At 41.0% G+C, this 22,947-nt stretch overlaps 1 protein-coding gene across 1 annotated transcript in view; it reads right to left on the bottom strand.

The window, feature by feature from the left end:
• Positions 1-22,947, bottom strand: part of LOC144593221 (uncharacterized) — a 303,417-nt gene that overhangs the window by 175,287 nt on the left and 105,183 nt on the right. The window contains exons 5-8 of the mRNA XM_078398723.1: positions 17,475-17,618; positions 17,309-17,392; positions 8,020-8,166; positions 6,141-6,308 (exon numbers count right to left, since the gene is read on the bottom strand). Coding sequence (XP_078254849.1) covers positions 6,141-6,308; positions 8,020-8,166; positions 17,309-17,392; positions 17,475-17,618 — 543 coding nt within the window. The remainder of the gene's footprint in view (positions 1-6,140; positions 6,309-8,019; positions 8,167-17,308; positions 17,393-17,474; positions 17,619-22,947) is intronic.

Genomic DNA, 22,947 nt, shown 5'->3' with positions numbered 1-22,947 from the left:
ATTTTGAGGAGCATCCAGTCTCTCAACCTTATCCTTCAGTGAAATAGAACGGTGAGTTAAGGAGGAGCTCACGATCGATGAAACAATAAGAATCAGATGCAGAGCAAAGAGCAAAAAAGACTTAAAATGGAGAATGTGCTCGAGGTGTTTGTGATTAAAAGTGATAATGGGCTTGAGATACGGAAGAAGTGAAAAGAAAATAGAAAATTCTGGAAATCTGTGTAGAAAGTTAACATACGAGTCGGTGGTCTTTCATCAGAACCAGGAAAAGTCAGAGAACAAACATGTTTTAAGTTGGCAAGAAGGGGAAGAGGAGAACAAATGTAATATTTGAGATAGGGTGGAAACCGGAAAAACTTAAAGATGTAAATAGTGACTGTGGGAGTGGCAATCATTTTTCAATTGCTGCCTATTTGTTTGGAAGAGATGCAAGCAGAAGGAGATGAATTAGGTCAGAGGAGATGATGGAAAACAAGGAACTTTCAGATTCAAAGCACTGTGGTTACTTAAAATTGGAAATAAAAGGGAATGCTGAGGAGAGAGAAAAATTGAGATAACATTACAGGTAGATGACCTTTCATCAGAAGTGTCCAATACTGCTACAAACTGGAAAGGCTAGTCATCTGAAATTCTTAATCTCCGAGAGCAACAATATGTCTAGTCTAATAATGAGATGCTATTCTTTAAACTTCCATTGTAGGAGGCAAAAACAAAATCAATGAAGAATCAAAATAACAGGCAGTTGAAGCTCAGGGTCACTTTTCTGACCAGAAGGGAGGTGGCTTGCAAAGCAGTCATCGAACCTGTGTTTGATTTATCCAATGCAAAGGGAACCAGGTTAAAATCATTGGATGCAGTAAGCTAAGTTAGAAATACTTAGTGAATCACTTCTTTACCTGAAAGTATCATTTGGGTCCCAGGATGGTGGAGAGAGCAAGTGTTGCCTCCCCTGCAATTAAATGGAAGGGGAGGAAAGGTTGCCTGGAAGCGGAAGATTGAATGAAAGATGCACAATCGAATACAATTAAAATAGTTTTTGAGAAGATAAATTGATGGAAGCTATAATGGAAGCAAGGGGTTGGAGTTGCATGAATGATGAAGACAGGAAATGGCAAGAGGGTCAAGGTAGGCCATATTTTCCCAAAACAAAATGGAACAAAAGTCAGTTTGGCTGTTTGGCCAGATTGTTCTGCTAGCACTCATAATATGACTTAATACAACCGTCATAGTCTTGATAGTTTGTCCAAAAAAAGTAGCAATTAAATATTATTTTTTAACCATGTTGTGATCCCTACAATTGAAAGGAAATAAAACAAGTTTGATCCTAAAATGAAATTTAGACAGCTTTTAAGGAATATAATGCTACTGACATGCTATTTTACAGCCTGTAGTTTGCAGAGTATGAAGAGCAAATAGTGTAAGAAAATAACTGCAGATGCTGGTACAAATTGAAGGTATTTGTGAATAAATGAAGAGCAAATATGTCAATGCTCACCCTTGGTACTCTACTGCAATTTAATTTGTAAAAACAGACATTTGGAAATTGTCATTAGCATTTTACAGTCAGAATTTACAGATTTTGAACCAGCTCAGCTTTTTTCACTGATCTCATCTTCAATGCTTTTACATCTCAGACCAAAGTGCTAACTTATCACAATCACTAACCTAAAATCTATTCAATTGTATTTTCATAACAATATGATTTAAAGCATTGATTCAAAGAATATTGATCCACAGAAATATAAATAAAGTGATATTCAAAAAGTACCGATGACAAGGAATATGTTTGGTTATGATTCATTTGAGAACACATCCTTGCAGAGCCCCCGTGTTGAGGATTATCGCAGAGGATGATTTGTCACCTATCCTCACTGATTGTGGTCTGTTGGTCAGGACACCAAGAATCCAGTTGCAGGGATGAGTGCTGACTCCAAGGTCCATGAATTTAGAGATGAGCTTAGATGGGATAATAGTATTGAAAGCAGAGCTTAGTCTAGACATAGAAGTCTGACACAGGTCTCCCCCTTATCTAGGTGTTCCAGGGATGAGTATAAGGCCAGCGAGATGGCACCAGCCGTGGACCTTTTGTGGGGGTAGGTGAACTGCAGTGGGTCAAGGTTGCTTGGGAGACGAGTTAATGCGTTCCATAACCAACCTCAGAAAGCACTTCATGATGGTGGATGTCAAGGCCACTGGATGGTAGTCATTATGGCATGAGATCTTCCTTCAGCACTGGGATGAGTGGTCTCCTTGAAGCAGGTGGGTACACAAAATTTGAGATTGTCTAGAATTGAGCTAAACTTAGGGCTGGATCTCACATTTCTCAGAAACATTGCAAGGCACTCAAGGCCTGAAACTCTTCCACCTCGTGCAATAAAAGGTGATGTACAACAGCTGACTGAAGCATCAGTCTGTTGGGATGCCACCTCAATGTATTAACTCATAAGATTGAAGAAATCAAGGGGTTTGGCTTCGTTGGGTCTTTGACCAACTATGATCAGAGATTATGAAAGGCAATGTTTTTGTTGTATTCAAAGAAGCTCATGATCCTATGCACCTTTATAAGATCACCCTTCATCCTCCCGTGCTTCAAAGAATTAAGTCCTAGCCTGCACAGCCTCTCCCTATAGCTCAGGGCCTCAAGTCCTGGCACCATGCTCGTAAATTTTCTGTACACCGTTTCTAACTTAATAACATTTTTCTTATAATAGGCTGACCAAAACTGGTCAAATGTAGCCTCATCATTGTCTTGTATAACTGTAACATGACCTCCTAACTTATACACTCAATACACTGACTGGTGATATAATGATATGCCAATATGATGACAGCATATAATCCTCCAACACTTTCGCCACCTCCAACGGGATCCCACTACAGGCCACATCTTCCCATCTCCACCCTTTCTGCCTTCCGCAGAGACCGTTCCCTGGTCAACTCGTCCCTTCCAATCCAAACCACCCCCGCCTCAGGTACTTTCCCCTGCAACTGCAGGAGATGCAACACCTGTCCCTTTACCTCCCCCTTCGACTCCATCCAAGGACCCCGACAGTCTTTTCAGGTGAGGCAGAGATTCACTTGCATCTCCTCCAACCTCATCTACTGTATCCGCTGTTCCAGGTGTCGACTCCTGTACATCAGCGAGACCAAGCGCAGGCTCGGCCATCGTTTCGCTGAACACCTCCGCTCAGTCCGCCTTAACCTACCTGATCTCCCAGTGGCTCAGCACATTAACTCCCCCTCCTATTCCAAATTTGACCTTTGTTCTGGGCCTCCTCCATTGTCAGAATGAGGCCCAGTGCAAATTGGAGGAACAGCACCTCATATTTTGCTTGGGCAGCTTACACCCCCACGGTATGAACATTGAACTCTAACCTCAAATAGCCCTTGCTTTCCCTCTCTCTCCATCCCCTCCCTTTCCCAGTTCTCCCACCAGTCTTACTGTCTCCGACTACATTCTATCTCCGCCCCACCCACTCCCCTGACATCAGTCTGAAGAAGGAACTCGACCTGAAACGTCACCCATTCCTTCTCTCCAGAGATGCTGCCTGTCCTACTGAGTTACTCCAGCATTTTGTGTCTACACTGACTGATGAAGGCCAATGTGCAGAAAGCCTTCTTGACCACCCTATCTACCTGTGACATCACTTTCAAGATACTATGTATCTGCACTCGTAATTCCCTCTGCCCAACAACACTCTCCAGAGACCTGCCTTTCATCGTGTAGGTCCTGCCCTGGTTATACTTCCCAAAGTGTCACACCTCACACTTTTCTGAATTAAATTCCATCAACCATTCCTCAGGCCACCTGCTCAAACGATCACGATCCTGCTCCAATTTTTGACAACCATTTTAAATATATAATACCACCCACTTTAGTGTTATTTGCAATCTTACTAATCATGGCTTATACATTCTCATCTGAATGAGAACCCATACTTCGCTAGCATATCCCTCAACCTCACTACAACCATTTATTTGTGGCTTTCTTATTTTATACGATAAGGAATAAGAAAACTACGCATACTGGCTCCTCTAAAAAGTTAAACATCTAAATTTTTGAATGTTTACGATTTTAAATATTACAAAAAGATGACTGAAGTTTAAAAAATAAAATGCATTAAATAGGCGGTCAGATTGTTAAACAGCTTAAAGGATGACGATCTCCCATAGATAGACACCAACAGCAAGGAGCAGAATGTGTACTGGCACCTTTTTGTCGAAAAGCAAATGCACCGTCCACACATAGTAATAAACTGCAATCACCATTGAAGGAGTAGCTTCATCAGGGGCCATGATTCACAGATTTTCATAACTTTCATTTTGAAAACATTTCAAGAGCTTTACAGAACACAAAACGTACATCAAGGTATGTGTTCCTTTTGAAGTATGAATACTTTTTAAAATTTGTGCTGTGATATTTTCAATTCAGAAAAAAATGATTGATCAGAATTTACCAGAAGCAGAAGTTAAAAGACTTCCAGCAGGTCTGCTGCCTGCATAGTGCTGCTACATGCTGACAAATTGGGAACAATGCATTTTTCAGACCACTCAGAACTTGGGAAAGGTATATCGAAGTACCGTCCAGGTTTTGCAGAGATTGTGGTGTAAAGTAAAGACAATAATGAAGGCATGAGAACAGGAAATATAAATTGAAACTATTAAAGTCAATTTTAATAGTCTGAATAGTTTTTAAACAAGGCTTCTAATGTGTCTCTCAGAGCCAGAAATATTTACGATATTTTGACAGCTGACTAAGTCAGATTAGGCTAACTATCAAATGTTATTTCGGATGTTTGCAGAGATATTGCAGGGCGGCAAGGTGGCTTACTGTAGAGATACTGCCTTACAGCGCCAGAGATACTGCCTTACAGCGCCAGAGACCCAGTGCTTGTCAGTACAGAGTTTATATGTTCTCCTCGTGACCTGCGTGGGTTTTCATCGAGATCTTCAGTTTCCTCCCACACTCCAAAATGTACAGGTTTGAGGGTTAATTGGCTTAATATAAAATGTAAAATTGTCCCTAATGTGTGCAGGGTGGTGTTAATGTGCGGGGATCGCTGATCGGTGCGGACTAGATGGGTCGAAGGGCCTGTTTCCGCACTGTATCCCTAAACTAAACTAAACTACATATATCTTCGAAGATAGACACAAAATGCTGGAGTAACTCAGCCGGACAGGCAGTGCAGATGGGCTATTGCATGCTAGCCAATCGTAGTGCTTGTTAGTAGTAGTCCCACCTAGTACGAGCTTTATAATATTAAGAACTCGCCTACGTCAGGCAGTAGATGTAGCAGCTCGGAGCTGTAATGTACTGCAGGTCCAATGTGTAAGTGCTTCAATAAAATGATGCGTTGTATCTTAACGTGTACTTAAGCACTTTATTACAGGCAGCATCTCTGGGGAGAAGGAATGGGTGACGTTTCGGGTCAAGACCTTTTGTCAGTCTGAAGAAGGGTCTCAAGCCCAAACGTCACCCATTCCTTCTCTCCAGAGATGCTGCCTGTCCCACTGAGTTACTCCAGCATTTTGTGTCTATCTTCGATTTAGACCAGCATCTGCAGTTCTTTCCTACATATATCTTCATCCAGTCTCTCTGCAAAATGGCCGATGTGTCTAAAGGCCCTGACAACGATTGATAAATGATGTAACAGAGATCAGCAGAAAATAGGAGCCATTCACAACTCCATGCAAATTTTGAACCATTAGAAATTATTGACCAGGAGGAATGATGCAAGATGTTCAGTTCAGAAAATGTTTTGAGTTCCTTTTCAGAAAACAGAATACAATGCCAATACTAGCATTGTAAACTTGACCAAAAATGTGATGAAAATACCATTTGTGTTGGTGAATAAGGTTTACTGTACAGGTTCTGTTGAAGATATAGCAGAGAAACAACAGCTGGTCTTGTGAGATTCGCGATCAAGGAGATTAATGATAGTTAGCGCTGCAAAATTGGATAGGAAATGTGTAATTAAAAGTTAACAATGGCATAAGATGGTAGATAAGAGTATCAGAAAATGTCATTGTTGGAAACTAAGGTCTGTTGTCAGGGTAAAAAAAACGCATGCGACATTCTATTTTAACATTGATATAGATATAATTAATGTAATATAAATAATTACTAAATATCATTACACCTTGCAAAGGGCATCTTTCAATTTCTGCGTCAGTAAATTACTTCCCTGCTGTATCTCATGAATAATCTGCTTCTTCTGGTTAATGGTCGTATTGTCCAAATTTTGTGCTGAATGTAATGAAGATAATTCCATTTCCAAATGTTTAATCGTGCCTTCACACTCAGCCACCTATATGAAGAAAAATAGTCAACTTTCACCATAAAAATAATTTACAAGCTACCATGGATATCAAACTGTGGCAAAAGAAATGGCATTCTTGCATGCAATATATCATGAACTTTGTCAAAAATCACACATAAAAAAAGAAAGATGAAAATATACACTTAAGTTCAAATCATCATGCCTGCTTTATGCCCTGATTTACTTAGAACTTGGAGTAAATTTTTAATCCATAATTAGTTTTAGCTGAACATATATACTTATTATATATTATTTTTCTAAAGGGGTTTCGTGTCTGGAAAGCAGTGTATACACGTGTGAATAGACTGGAAAAAATGTACATTGTTCTCAATGTGAGCCTGTGAATTGGTACCAAACTGCCAACCTGGAGGTCAAAAATTCAATTTCCATCGCAACAAATTGCAAAATAAGATGGAGTTGTAGGTAAGCACAGGGACAAACTTAAAGGTGCTGGATTGTTGTTTAAAAAACGTCCTTCACTTACATCCTTAGTGGCAAGGATATGAAAGGTCTAACTTACGGGGAGGTGAGTTCACTAACACTGAAAACCTCCAACGTACAGGTGATTCTGGCGTAACTCAATGGTTGCATTCTTAGGAGACCTCGTTATAAAATGTGTTACAAAACCAATTGTGTCAAGGCGGAAGCTGGGGGTTAGGGGCTAGAAAGTTTCAAACTTGCAATAACAAAGTTATTTTTCCCGTAGGATTATCAAAAATAAAGGCCTTTTTAATAACTATAAGATTATTTTTGTTACTGCAATCTAAATATACCAAGGGCTGCACGTTACATTATTTGATAGGGCAAAGTATTGCACGTGTCAAGATTCCCTCTGGAAGGCGACTCCGGACTGTGAAAGCAGCCACAGCCAGACATAAAAACAGCTTTTTTTCCACGAGTAGTAGTTCTACTCAATAACCAACGTCTGTAGTCTCTTTTTTGCTCTGGTTTAGTTTCACCCACATGTTTAGACCGTAATGTTGTATCCTTATTGTTTTAATGTGTTTATGCTTTATTCTAAATTGTTAACTGTATGTTTGTGTTGTCATTTGTGAGCAGAGTACCAAGGCACATTCCTTGTATATGCACATACTTAGCCAATAAACCTATTCATTCATTCATTTATCAATGTCAATAGCCTCCAACAGTGAAAGGAGCAGCTGTGTTATTCAGAGACAATGGTGTCTTATTACTGCAGGGAGGCTACACAGAAACATGTTTTTCAAGGCAGCTTTTTTTCTCCTTGCCAATTTCTTAGGTAACTTTTAAATGGTTCTCTAGCTCCTGATCGAAATTGTCTTAAAACTAATCAGCCCTGCTCTCGAAATTTTGTCTGGATTTTCGGGGGGAGGAAGTGGGGGGGGGGGCCTTCACTTGCCAGAAAATCATTGTTCAACCTGTGTCTCAGAAGTAAATCTGGACAATAAATTAAAGCATTTGAAACAATTCCACCTTCATCATCACCGACTAATAAAATTCCATTACAGTCACTTCCATTGACAAGAATCGAAAGATCCCTCTTTACAAAATCTAAATTGAAAACATATTTAAGAAATATATTCTCCTTATAGTTTTGTTTCTGACCCCATTACTTTCAAATAATTGCAATTATGGTATGTATTTGCAAATGCTCTTATTAATAAAGAGCAGTTTCATAACTAAGCTATAATCCCTGTATTCAGAAACATTATTGTTTTACCCCAGTAGCCATTTCTTTTTCAGCAATCATGGCAGTTTGAAGATCCTGTTCCAGAGAATGAATCATCTGTTGTTGATTTTCAACTACATTAACTGCAGTCAAATACTTCTGATGCAGTCGTTTGAGCAACTTTTCTTGATGCTGGATCTAAAATAAATTTCAAAGAGCTGTTTCATTACAAGTGGTAGATGTACCAAATCACATCAACTCAAAACGGCAAAACGCAAAGATCTAATTCAGCACGACAACGGAATCAATAGTTCAGGGCGAATGGCTTATTAAGCATAAATACCCGCATGGCCTTTTTGGGATGACAAAACTGCATACAGGGTCTCCCTGGGTTACAGAAGAAATTAGATTTTATGCATAATTCACCCAGGAATATTTAGAGCATTTTCCAAGACAGGAAGATTACAGAGGTGCAAATATCTTCTGGGGGTATGAAATAGCAGCTAGTTAATTGAAAAAGCAACCAGTCCAAACAAACAGGTTACATCTTAACCTCCCTGCGATAAGCCTACAAATATATTGTCTTCAAGAATTTAGGTGCTAGCTCACAATGGGAATAAATTAATAAGACAAACCATTTCTCTTGACACCTTTAAATACCTCAAATAACAAGGTACTTGATACTTTAAAGCCATCAAAACTAGCCATTAGATGTGGGACATTGTACACTTGTACATAATAACTAACCTGGAAGACAATAAATAAATGTTTGCGTTAATTGAACCTCTTTGGGATTGTTCATTTCTGATTTAAGGAAAATAAAAATCGGTTCACAAACTGTACTCGGGAATCTTGTGTTACTCTGGGCTGCCTTGTATTCTATCAAACTTAACATTGTTTTAGTGTTCTAAGTAACACAAATTATGTCTTTCAAGAGAACACCTAAGTAGTTCAACTGCTCTGTTTCAAATGAAGTAATATCATTTCAATTAAACAAATAACTGACATGAGACTTTTGAAAAGGTAGAAGCAGCTTAGTTTTGGTCTTAACTGTAAAACCTTGAATAATAATCTAATTGCCCCTATGTCACAGCCAGTACTTAGACTGAACTGTGGAGTTCCAGAGCTTACATCAGCTTGAACTAATATTTTGGTGAGCAACTTGCCCCATATTAACAAAAGCAATGCAGAAATCTTTTTTAAATGTCAATACAAATTATGTGCTACGCAATTTTCTTTTGAGAATTTTTCTTGTTAGTTTGGAAAAAAATCACATTGAAACCAGCCCATCCCATAAAATTGGCAACACACCAAAGTCAAATTAATAGGCAGGGGAAAATTCTGCCAATTACACTCATTGAAAGACATCTGAGAAGGCTCAATTTTTTGGGCTCAAGGGCAATGATTGAAGAGCTTAAATGGCTTTTCTAATTCACTGACAACTACACACAAATGTAACACAAGCCGTTCTATTTTTAACAACGTTTTCAATGACTGAAAATTAGTTCACTCTGATGTACTGTTACGTTTTGTGATAAAAAAACATTTCTCATCATAATAGTAAGTGTATACCAGATAAATATATAAACGGAGAGACCACTCCTGCAGGAAGCAGAACATATTCTCCGACACTGCCAAGTAATGCATCGTAGATATGTAAAGGCTTTGAGCATCAACAATTGAACCACTTGCCTCAGGATACCCAGCCTCTGACTGGGTCTTACAGTTATTACATTTACGTGGCTAGTCCAGTTGAGTTTCTAATCGGTAATAACCCCCAGAATGTCGATGATGAAGATCTCATCAAAGATGAAATCAATGACTGCTTCATTTTCTAAGGAGATTAGAATAAAATGAAATCATTTAGCAAAGGAAGTCACTGATGAAGAAATTGGTAATGGCTGAGTACACCAGACTGCCCGAAGGAACTCCAGCAGTAATGTTCTGAGATTGTGATGATTTCTTTCACGCAACGAATGTGAACATCACCAGCCGCAGCAGTAATTATTGTCCATCCCTAATTACACTTAACATTAGTCATAGGATTCACAAACAAGGCAGACCACTGTTGGGTGGCACAGTGGCTCAACGGTAGAGCTGTTGCCTTACAGCACTGAAGACTCGAATTTGACCCTGACTAGGGGCGCTGTCTGTACATGGTTTGCATGTTGACCCTGTTGGTTTTCCCAGGTGCTCTGGTTTTCTCCCACATTGCAAAGGTCTGCAGGTTTGCAGGTTAAATTGTGTAAATTGTCCCTCATGTGTGGATAGAACTAGTGTATGGGTGACAATTGGTCGGCACAGACTCGATGGGCCAAAGGGCCTGTTTCCAGGTTGTGTCTGAAAGACCAGGTAACAGCTGCACATTTTCTTCTTTGGTTTTCATGACAATCCAATGGTTTCATGGTCACCATTACCAAAACTGTATTTATTTTAAGTTCTGACTTTTTAATTTAAATTTCTGCATCTATCTATCTATATATATCGCTCTTCACTGGCACAAACAAGATGGAGGGCGTTAGCAGAGCCGTCCGCCCGCAATCAGGGGCTCCCCTCTCCTCTCCTCTCTCACCTCTCTCCCCTTGCTTCTCTCTCCCCTCTCTCCCACAACCGCCATGAGTAATCCCAGCTCGGCTAGGCCGCCGCCGCGCTGCCCGTCTCGAGTAGTCCAGCGCTCCCTCCTCCGCCCTGCACGTTCAGTAAGTAGCTTTCGCCACCAACGGCTCCACGGAGGAGAGTGGGCATGGGGGGGCGAGTGGGTGGGCGGGAGTAGGATGGGGGTGAGGGTGGGGGGAGGAGAGAGTGGGGAGGCGGAGGGTGGGGGAGGAGAGAGGGGCTGGTGGGGAAAGGGGGGGTGGGGGAGAGTAAGAATGGGGCTGGGGAGGAGAGAATGGGGGGGTGGGGGGAAGAGAGAGTGGGGGAAGGGAGGGTGGTGTGGGAGGAGGGGGAGGGTGGGGGGAGGAGAGGGTGGGGGAAGAGTGGGGGTGGGGAGGAGGGAAGATTGGGGTGGGGGGGAGAGTGCAGTGCGGGCAGGAAGAGTGGGGGATGGGGGAATAGGGATGGGGAGGGGGGAATGGGGGTGGAGACAGGGCTGGGGGAGTAGGGATGGGAGCAGGGGAGGGGCAAGTGGGGGTGCGTAGGGGGGATGCAGTGGGTCAGTGGGGGGGAGGAGGGTGGGGGATAAGGGGGATTGTGTGGGGGGTGGAGGGTGCTGCACCAATATAGGAGAGGCTTTGGGTCCAGGGCTCCTCAGTCACACCCTCTCCCCATCCCGGTCCCCCCTCTACGACGAATGGGCCCAATGGGCCCACGTGGTCTAGTATGTGTGATTGTGCACACCATAACTTTGGTGCTTCGCACAGCCAAAACGGTACACCATAGCACCACAATTTTTGCACCATGTTACTCACCATTATCCTAGGCATAATCTCTAACAACTCTCATTCAAATTGAAGCTACATTTTTAAAGCTACAAACATATTAAAGTTTAAATATTCACTTTCCAGCCCATTTCCTGAAACTCCTCAGCGTGTGACGCCACAATACTCCACGTTCAACTTCATTTGCTCCTCACTCGCCAAAGCAAGATGGCCGCCACCCACCCACACTCAGTCGTTCCCTCTCCCCTCGCCTCCCCCCTCCCCTCTCCCCTCGCCTCTTCCCTCACCCGGCCCCGCCCCGGCAGAGACTCGCACGACGGCAGTCAGCATTGAAAGCACGGGCACCGGTAAGTGCCGTTCGCAGCCAACGGCTCCACGAAGGGGAGTGGGCGTGGTGGCCGAGTGGGTTGAGGGGAGGGTGGAGGGAGGAGGGGGAGAGTGGGGATGGGGGTCGGGGAGAGTGGGGGTGGTGGAGAATGGGGAGGGGGAGGTGGGGGTGGGGGAACAGTGGGGGTGGGGGGCAGGGGAGAATGGGGGTGGGGAAGAAGGGAGGGAGGTTGGGGTCAGGAGGGGGAGGGGGGAATAGGGGTGGGGAGGGGGGAATGGGGTGGAGGAACAGCTGGGGGAGTGGGGGTGGGGGCAGGGGAGGGGCAAGTGGGTGTGGAGTAGGGTGGAAGGAATGGGTCAGTGGGGGGAGGAGGGTGGGGATAAGGGGGATTGAGTGGGCGGGTTGAGGGTGCTACACCAATACAGGAGAGGCTTTGAGTCCAGGGCTCCTCAGTCACACCCTCTCCCATTCCCTGTTCCCCTCTCTATGAGGAATGTGCCCAACGGGTCCACTTGGTCTATTATTACATAGATTTAAATAATCAAATTTAAATTCCACAGCTATTAAGATGAGATTTATACTTAGGTCCCTTTTTTATAGGTTGAGACATCTGAATTGCTGGTCAGATAACTTAACCACTGCACCACCATGTCCAGCACAGACTCAATTTTCTTATTGTGCTTAACTGTATCCACAAAGAATCAGTTTCCATGTAATTAACACAATTTCTGCAGCCCATCTTTTATTCTCCTTCCTATCTCTTCTGAAAGTGGCACAACGAAGAATATTAGGGAAAAAATTGGTCTTTTGCCGATAGCACAAAATTAATTCAAAGAAAACTGGCAGCCTGTTTTAAATTGTGCCCAATTATATTTTCTACTGACTTCAATAGAAAGGAATATCAGACATTATGTATAAGAAGCTGCTGATACCTTATGAACCCTGCAAACACTATTGAAAAGGCCCGATTCCATCTTCAATTAAATTACAAGTCCTACCTCAGCAAAAAAAAGTTGTATAATAGCTGTGATGTTGAACACTTCTTTGATAATTAAAGCTGCTATCTTTTTAAAAAAATGCTTTAAAACAGTTTGTACATTCACACGCATGCCAGTCACACTTGCCCCCAACTTTCTGGCAACATCATTGTTTCTAAATAATCTTTGTTTTTAGTTCTTTCTCACTCTATCCTGAACAATGGTGAAAATGACTTGGAAGAGCCACTTGTTAGTTGAATATAGGAAAAACTCTAAGATGCTGTTATGTCAATGGCAAAGAAGAACAAGGATGAAATACTAATTTGTCGCTTGAGTCATTTTATACATTGCATGTTTCATTTACGTTGCAAGATTGCATCCGATGCATGTGTGCACATATGTTGCAAAACACACTGGACAATATTGGCAAGGTGATCAGTAAACAGATAATTAACATCCTCTGCAAGCACATTGAGGTGGCATATGATGATGTTAATCAACATAAAGTATTAATGTTATTTTGAAGTTTCACATTCGAGTTAACTAACCTTCTGAGCAGGAATGACCCATCACCAGTATAAATTATAGAAATTATAACTTACTTTCAGGGTTAGTTATAGACTGATTTCCATTGGCTGATGCTTTGGTTGTATTAGCAGTTTTGTAGAAATGCTGCTAATATCTGCAGGAAGTGTCTGATCTAGAAGATTAAGATGCATGGGATCCAAGGTGATTTGGTCGATGGGATTCAAAACTGGCTGACTCATAGAAGACAGAGGATAGCAGTGGAAGGTTTTAATTTGGATGGAGGTGTGTGATCAGTGGTGTTCCACAGGAATCTGTGCTGGGACCTCTATTGCTTGCGATATTTATATAAATAACTTGAACATAAATGTAGATGGGTTGATTGGTATGTTTACAGACAACACCAAAATTGGTGCAGTTGTGAACAGTGAGGAACACTGTCAATGAATACAGCGGAATATAGGCAGATATGGGCAGAGAAATGGCAGATGGAGCTTAATGCAAGCAGATGCGAGGTGCGCTACTTTGGGAGATTGAATGCACTGGAAAGTATTCAGTTCACCCTTTGCAGCATTGATCTGTAGAGGGATCTTGGGGTCCAACTCCATAGGTCCCTGATAGTGGCAATGCAAGTGGATAGAGTGGTAAAGAAGGCATAAGGTATGCTTGCCTTCATTGGTCAGGACATTGAGTATCAAAGGCAAGAAATCAAGTTCTTTAGTTAAAATTTACCTCAAATTTGAGAATTCAGTCCTCTTACCATTGGGCTGTAAGTTACTAATCTCTCACTAACCCCACCCAACCCCCTCCCCTTCCTCTCGGGTGCTCCAACTGGAATCCCACGTATTCCCCCACCCTCATGGGTATGCAGGACATGTAGGCATATGGATCATGCAATGGAGAGTAACTGTATCAATGTGATGCACACAGAAGGTAGTTGAGGCCAGTTCATTGGCTATATTTAAGAGGGAGTTATATGTGGCCCTTGTGGCTAAAGGGATCAGGGGGTATGGAAAGAAGGCAGGTACAGGATACTGAGTTGGATGATCAGCCATGATCATATTGAATGGCGGTGCAGGCTCGAAGGGCCGAATGGCCTACTCCTGCACCTATTTTCTATGTTTCTATAGTGGGTTGAAGGGCCTGTTTCGTTGCTGTTCTGTTCTATTGTTTAGTTTGTTGGAAATGCAGAGGGACATTGAAAACTGGCAGGCAAATTAAGAGTTTGAACATAAAAGGGGAGGAAAATTGAACAAGGTGACATGAAGCAGGCGAAGATACAAGAAAGGGAGGAGTAAATGGAAGAGGAGGTGAGGAAAGATGCGAGGGTGGGTAAAAAAATCAGCAGGCAATTCCACAGTTGAAAAATAAAAGATATGTGAAGGTTATCTTCATTTTCAATATCTTTTAACTGGCCCAACCACGGTTGCAAACTAGGAGAAGTACAAATAGTACTACTATCTTTGATCGGACTTTACTGGCTTTATCTTGCACGAAACGTTATTCCCTAATCATGCATCTGTACAGTGAATGGCTCGATTATAATCACGTATTGTCTTTCCGCTGTATGGTTAGCACGCAACAAAAGCTTTTCACTGTAGCTTGGTACACGTGACAATAAACTAAACTACTGCTGGCTGTGGGGAACAATGTGGTGATGTATGTCTATGTATCTGACTGCAGGGTAGGCATGTGTTTCATGATGGAGGTCACTAATATTCCCTATTGCAAACCGGAGCACCCAGAGGAAATCCATACAATTACAGGGAGAACATGCAAACTCCACGTAAAAAACCCCATCACAGTGCAGGATCAAGTCTGAGTATTTGGTGCTGTGGCGCAATAGCTCTACTGCTGTGCCACCCTGTTGTAACATCCAGCAAGAACACACAAGTGTATGTACTAATGTGGGCAGCTGTCTGACGATGCGTGGAAGAATGGAAGCCTCTAGACTGTAAGTGGCTATACCGGTGCTGCAAAGGAAGCTACGAAATGCTGTTAGAAGCATGCAAAAGCAATTGCCTACCACCTTCCACAGGGAAAGATGTACCCAAGGTCTGTGGAAAGATGGATGCAAGGCTGGTCCTCTGCACTGCTGGACAATAAATGCGGGTTTTCAAACAGGCCTGGCCAATGCATCAAGCTTTCCTGTAGCCTGCCCTGGTGAAATTCTGGTCCAAGTCCTCTGTCATAGTTTATGACCTTTCCATGCAGGTAGCTGGGTCTTGTACCATATTTGACTCCTGTCCAGCAACAGGCCACTCGTTTGCAATGTCACATTCTGCGTACATCATGACTAATAATGTGCAGATGGTGCCTCAAAGTTATCTGCAAAATGATGCTGTGTTGGTATCTGAACTAGCAGCTATGACTGCAGTAATAAAGGACGGTGTTTCTTCATTATCATTGTCTTCTTGCGATGGAACCTGTTGTTTATCTACTCCGGCCAGCATGCTGTGCTTGGATCCCTGAAAGGAGAAGGGTACAAGCACAAGGGGAAGCATTGGGGTTGGGTGAGGTTGGAGATCGTAAGAGTTCATGTTTATATAGCTTCTAAATCAGAAGAATGTGTGGAATGAGATGGAGATAAGATGAGGGCAGCACAGAAGAATGAAGGCCCCATGATTTTCCATATTTTAACCTCATCACTGGACATAAGAATCTTCGATTGACCACTGGATGATGGCAAATATTATCTCCTTAGAGGTGGGAAGGACATGCAGCTATTTCTATCTCCTCTCATCTCGCCCTCATGATGTACATTACATTATCCTGCAAGAGAGAAGATTAATTTATTCACAAAATGCTGGAGTAACTCAGCAGGTCAGGCAGCATCTCGGGAGAGAAGGAATGGGTGACGTTTCGGGTCGAGACCCTTCTTCAGCTGTGACTGCAGTAATAAAGGATGGTGTTTCTTCATTATCATTGTCTTCTTGCTATGTCCATCAATATGAAGAAGGGTCTCGACCCGAAACGTCACCCATTCCTTCTCTCCCGAGATGGTGCCTGACCTGCTGAGTTACTCCAGCATTTTGTGAATAAATCGATTTATACCAGCATCTGCAGTTATTTTCTTATACAGAGAGAAGATTAAGTTTGAGAAAGGAAGTAGAGAGAATCCAGGGAGCTATAGGCCGGCGAGCCTATAGTCGGGAATCTATTGGAGGGAATTCTTCGAGATAGGATTTACTGCCATTTGGAAGAAAATGGACTAATGGGGTTAGTCAGCACAACTGTGTACGTGGCAGGTTGTGTCTCACTAACTTGATTGAGATTTTTGAGAAGCTGACAAAGGAGATGGATGAAGGTAGGTCGGTGGATTTTGTATCGATGGATTTTAGTAAGGCTTTTGATAAGGTCCCTTTTGGTAGACTAATCCAGAAGATTAAGATGTATGGCATTCACAATAACTTGGCCCATGATTTGGAACTGGCTTAGTCATAGAAGACAGAGGGCTGTAGTGGAAGATATATATTTTGGCAAAGTTAATCTAAACATATAAGGTATGAATAGAAATCGCTGGAGATTGTGGGAAGGTAAGTAATGAAGAATGGTGTGCTAACAGCATTGACAAACATTCTCTATATTAATGTTTAAAAAACAACTTAGTATAGGACCCTTGCTATAATAATCAATATGACAAAAATATTGTATTGCTAGAACTAAACTAATTTCAAACTTAAGCTAATTATGAAAATAGAAACAAGTAACAACAACACCAATATTAATTTACTGGAAATATTGCTACAGTTAGTGCCCTATAACTTTTACTAATCCACTCAATGAACTTGACCACAATCTCCATTCCTGCTCTCACAAGGCTTCTGAATTTATTTACCTAAAAGTATTATGATGATAATCGTTTTCTCCAGATATCAAGACTTTCTCATGAATAAGTGAAGAATGTTGGCTCTGGAAAAATATCACATTACACCTTGATGAAATTGATTAGAAGATATATGTTAGCATGTTTAGCATTAAAATAAGTTTAAAATATAATTATGGTTTGCTGCATCTTATATTATCATCTTATATTATGGGTTTTTTTCCAGAAAATAACAAACTATTAAAGTTATCTAGATGAGACCTGTATTAACATAAACATAGAAACAATAAAAGAGAAATCTTGCCTTTTCTTCTGCTGCATTGCATTTTTCATCTTGACTTAATTGCTTCATTCGTAGTTTATGGATAATATCTTCCTTACAAAACACCTGCAGAGTTATAAATTGAAAATGGAAAAAAAGTCTTTGGATAGATTTATTTGAATGTTTATTAAACAATTCAATAAAATACCTCTTTTGATAGTATCTCATGTTCACTCTGTGCAGTGATCACCCAAGCTTCGAGTCGGGCTTGCAAACGTCCATTCTCCTCCACCGTTTCACTATGTTGCTGTTCAAGTCGCTTCATTTGATCTTTCAGTGTCTTGTTCTGAACCTTCAGTTAGGAAATAAATGTTTTACTTGTTAAGATGTTCTCCCCTTGACAAGATTCACAAATCTGGGCAAAGTTGCCTATTCCAACAATAGTCAAATAATGACCAGGAAGAGGAACTGACAAACGTTCTCTATATTAATGTTTAAAAAATAACTTAGCATAGAACCCTTGCTATAATAATCAATATGGCAAAAATGTATAAGAAAATAACTGCAGATGCTGGTGCAAATCGATTTATTCACAAAATGCTGGAGTAACTCAGCAGGTCAGTCAGCATCTCAGGAGAGAAGGAATGGGTGACGTTTCGGGTCGAGACCTTTCTTCAGACTGAAGAAGGGTCTCGACCCGAAACGTCACCCATTCCTTCTCTCCCGAGATGCTGCCTGAATATGACAAAAATATTGTATTGCTAGAACTAAACTAATTTCAAACATAAGCTAATTATGAAAATAGAAACCAGTAACAACAACAGCTGTTGTATGGTCAAAATTAGGTTATTTCACGACTTATTGACAAATATCATACTAAATTTACAAATACGAAAACATATTTACTGTTGATTAATAGCTCAAGGATTTTAACATTTGAACAATTGGTTCTTTATAAATAGCCTTATTCATCGAGCAACTTTGCAATAATCGTATTACCAAGTCGAAATGTAATAAGTTCCACGCCATTTTAATGTAGCAAAAGATATATAGTGGCTAGTTATCCATCTACTTCACACATAATTCTCATTTCACAACCCCATAAGCTTTCATATCACAGCTCACAGTATCTTTCAATTCATCTCACGGCACGGTAGCGCAGCGGTAGAGTTGCTGCTTTACAGCGAATGCAGCGCCGGAGACTCAGGTTCGATCCTGACTACGGATGCTGTACTTGTACGTTCTCCCCGTGACCTGCGTGGGTTTTCTCCGAGATCTTCGGTTTCCTCCCACACTCCAAAGACGTACAGGTATGTAGGTTAAGTGGCTGGGTAAATGTAAAAATTTTCCCTAGTGTGTGTAGGATAGTGTTAATAGTGTTCGTGTGCGAGGATCGCTGGGCGGCGCGGACTTGGTGGGCCGAAAAGGCCTGTTTCCGCGCTGTATCTGAAATATGAAATAATAATATGAAAATATAATACATGACCTGCTTCTCAAGACTTCTGACTGTATTCCTACCCTGCTTGTTTATTGCTGCTGATGAGTTTCAGGGCTACAGTATTTCCTTCATTCTTGGCCAACAGAAGAGTATGACAATTCACGTGCAGGAAGGAACTGCAGATGCTGGTTTAAACCGAAGATAGATACTAAATGCTGGAATAACTCAGCGGGTCAGGCAGCCTCGCTGGAGAGAAGGAATGAGTGACATTTTGGGTCGAGACCTGAAGGAGTTCGGAAGGACGTTAAGATTTGAAGAAGGGTCTCGACCCGAAACATCGCCCATTCCTTCTATCCAGAGATGCTGCCTGACACGCTGAGTTAACTCCAGCATTTTATCTATCTTCAGTGTTACAATTCAAGCAACCTTTGGCATGGACAGCAAAAGAGCTAGACATACAGACAAATGTCACCCATTCCTTCTCTCCTGAGATGCCGCCTGACCCGCTGAGTTACTCCAGCATTTTGTGTCCAGACATACATGTAAGTGATTAAGGTCCAAAATTTTCCCTTTATGTAACAATGAAACTAATGGTGTTAAAGGTGAATTGCTAGAAGCCGATTTCAAAATTGTTTTGTTAGCTTTATAAAAACATATTTCATATCTGGTTCATTATTCAATCAGCTATTTGTGTGGCAAATATGAACTGTATTCAATATAACGGTACCAATGCCAATTCAAAAACAATGTTTAATGCCATGATAATATCGAGAGGTCGTTAACCTATCTGGTACTGAAAATAAACTCTTACAAGGGTGAGCACTCATTTCTTGTGGTTTTAAATGTTGCTGTTGATTTTAAAATGACAAATTCTACATATGTTTTCCAAACCTTCCGTTGTCTCTTTCTCTGGCACTCGATGTTTCTTTCTGTCATGTTGCCTTCCAACTGCACCTGATTTGACAAGGAATTCACCCACACAGACTTTCACTTCTTTTTCAGAATTTCACAATTCTTCAAATCTGAGTGGGTTAAGTGATGCACAGTTGCTGGCCTGTTAATACAGGTTCCGGATGGCCACATTCCCTTGTCGCGACGTTATCTGCTCATACTCACAGGAACTTGCCACATTAAAAAAATGATAAAACATAAAAATCCAAGGACTTTATAACTAATAGCAGATGCAATTAGATGCCCTATGACAATAAAATCTGGGCCAAAGAAAATTTAAAAGGGAAGATTTTTAGCAGGCACTTGATAATACACTACATAGAGACTTAAAGTGAAGATTAAGACACGATAGTGCCAAAGGGAATTTAAATTGCGTAGTTTCTCAGTTAGGTGGGATGTGTGTAGTTATATAACAAGACTTTTTAGGGCCGTATTTCCATTTATATAAATGATTTGGAAAACGGGAGGAAGAGAAAGAGGAGGCAGATCACCTTGGGATAGGCTTCAATTCATTCTGGTCAGCAGCAATCTGGCAATTCTTACTACTAACTGCAAAGTTGTAGGTGTTTCTGAATGTTTGATTACTTCAGAAAAAAATGTATATTGGAGTCATTCAGCTCAGCACCAAACTATGATTCTATCCAGTCTGAAGAAGGGTCTCGACCCGAAACGTCACCCATTCCCTCTCTCCTGAGATGCTGCCTGACCTGCTGAGTTACTCCAGCATTTTGTGATACCTTCGATTTGTACCAGCATCTGCAGTTATTTTCCTACATTATGATTCTATCCTGGTGGATCAGGTTTCAGGTCAAGAAAATTATGTGGATAACAGTGAATTACAAACTTTCATGTAGAAGAGACAATTCTACGATTAAATAGTTTGGTGGCAAAAGGGAGGGAAGAGAGAACCAAGTTGTCCAAAAGCAAGCATCCTTCCAATTGGTTTGATAGGGAACTGTTGGCAACTCCATTCCTCCTTCCCCTAACAGTTCATTCAATCAGTGTGAGATGGTTAAGTCATGGCCTCGACCCAATCACAAATAAAATTTCAGTTCATTTGACACCCAGTAGGGAATTGGCAATGTCTCTGTTGATATAAATTTATAGCTATTTTCTATTTGCTAGATAGGGGCTCAATTCATGTTGTAGATACCCATTCAGTTTATCAGTGTGAAAAAATGTCACTTTGGGCTTCACAACATGAGGCAAAAATGTAAAGAACTGAGAAGAATAGCTGACACATTGAAAATGGAAAATTGGTGAAATTACTATGGCTCAATTATAAGAGCAGACGCATCATTCGGTTAGATTCAACACAAAAGACATCAGTTAGAAAAAGCTTAGGATTGAAACAGGGTTCAGGAGTAAGTAGGCAGCAACTTGCTCCTTACAACTTCAGTCTTGGCATAGTATAGCCCAATTTTTCACCAATTTCCAACATATCATTGATTGTGTTTTACTTACTGTCGTGAAGTCTGAGATACAATTACATTGCTAGCAACTTTATGTTAATGATCTTCATAATCTCAAAATAAATGTCTTGCATTTATCAAAAAAAAAAAAAAATCCCAAGGCATTGGCATTTTCTGGCTGAGTTAAAGGGTAGAAATTGAACTTCCACCACATCTTCTAAGCATGCAATGTGGCAAAATATGCCTAAATTCAGTTCCACCATTTTAATGAGAATTTCAGAAACAGATAATAAGTATGCATAAAGTATTATTTTGTACATTTAGAATATGTGACTGAGGACAAATTTCTGTCCCACCGTTTTTAGCAAGAATGTATTCCTGTAATAAAATGTTGTTTCTTTTCCGTAACTGCTGCCTGACCTACTGAGTATTTCAATATATATTCTGATTTTTCAACACATTTTCATTGATTTGATTTTCATTTCTCTTTAAATTCTGGTTTTCTACTGTCCTTGCTTTGAAATAGGATTGGAAGAAATGTATGCTTGAGTCAATTAGCTGAATTTTGTCCAAAATAACCTTTCGCACCTATAAAGAATGGCAGAGAGGAGGAGCTGAGAAGGGAGGGGGTTGGGGGGGGGGGGGGGGTGAGGGGAGGGGGGGATGGGTTGGAGGGATAGTGCAAAGATGGGGTTGGGAAACGTGGGATGGTTGGAATTGGGAGAATGGCAGTAGGGCCTGGAGGTACCATTACTGAAGTTCTCTGGAACAAGGGGGAGCAGTAGGACACAGGAGAGTCCGCGAGGGTGTCAGTCAATCTGATGTTGTTGGAGTCAACAGCATCGAGGCCCTTGGCCTGGAATATGGCAGTCTGATAAAGAGTGAAGCGATAGGAAGAACATATATAAAAGGAAGAGGAGAACGTGTACACAGAAAACAAATACCCAAATGCACTGTGAGTCATTATGAGTAACCCATTAGTCACCATGAGTTTCAAATACCATGCGTGAAAAAATATTAGAGTCACTGATATATAATAACAAAAATTCAATTTGTACTCATTTGATTCATTGCCCAAATTAAAGTAAAACAATTTCAACATTTGCAATATTCTGTATATAATGTAAAGAAGTCATCTTAATTTTATATATCTTTAACTGTACACTATAATTTTAATCTTTACCGATTTTAAAGCTGTGGATGTTGTGCAAGTGGTTAAGTATCACCTTGTCTATTGGCATTGACAAAACTTGCAAGTACTCTAAAATCTGGCAATTATGTCAAAAGGCTCAAACATGGGTCCTGGAATCTGTTACAACGAAAGAATCTCGAGCTTTATGCAGGCAAATGATCATACGTACAAACATGAACTAGGAACAGGAATAGATGACTTGGCCTCTTTAAACTTGCTCCACCATTTAATATAAACCTTAGTTGATCTGATTGTAACCTCAACTTGTATATCAGGAACCCTTAAAGCATACAAAATTATTTCATCTCGGTCATAGATGAGACAATGCCTAATTTTAATAAGTGATCCCTGGGTCTAAATCCTCCCACAAGCAGATGCATCCTCTCAATATCCTCTCAACAGGCAACTGAATCATCCTACCACAATCAGAGAACAGTCCTGAGCTACCACGTACCTCTTTGGTGACCCTCGGACTATCGTGATCGGACTTTTCTGGCTTTACCTTCCACTAAACATTATACCCTTACCATGTATCTATACGCTGTAAATGGCTCGATAGCACGCTACACAGGCTTTTCATAAGTGACAATAAACAAAACTAAACTGAACTATTCACCTCGTTAAGGTTTCTCAGAATCCAATATGTATCAATCAAGTCCTAAATCACACTTCAACACTCCAGCAGATA

Source organism: Rhinoraja longicauda, chromosome 4 (assembly GCF_053455715.1).
Source record: "Rhinoraja longicauda isolate Sanriku21f chromosome 4, sRhiLon1.1, whole genome shotgun sequence".
Lineage (NCBI taxonomy): Eukaryota > Metazoa > Chordata > Chondrichthyes > Rajiformes > Arhynchobatidae > Rhinoraja > Rhinoraja longicauda.
This window is presented reverse-complemented; position numbering and strand designations above follow the sequence as displayed.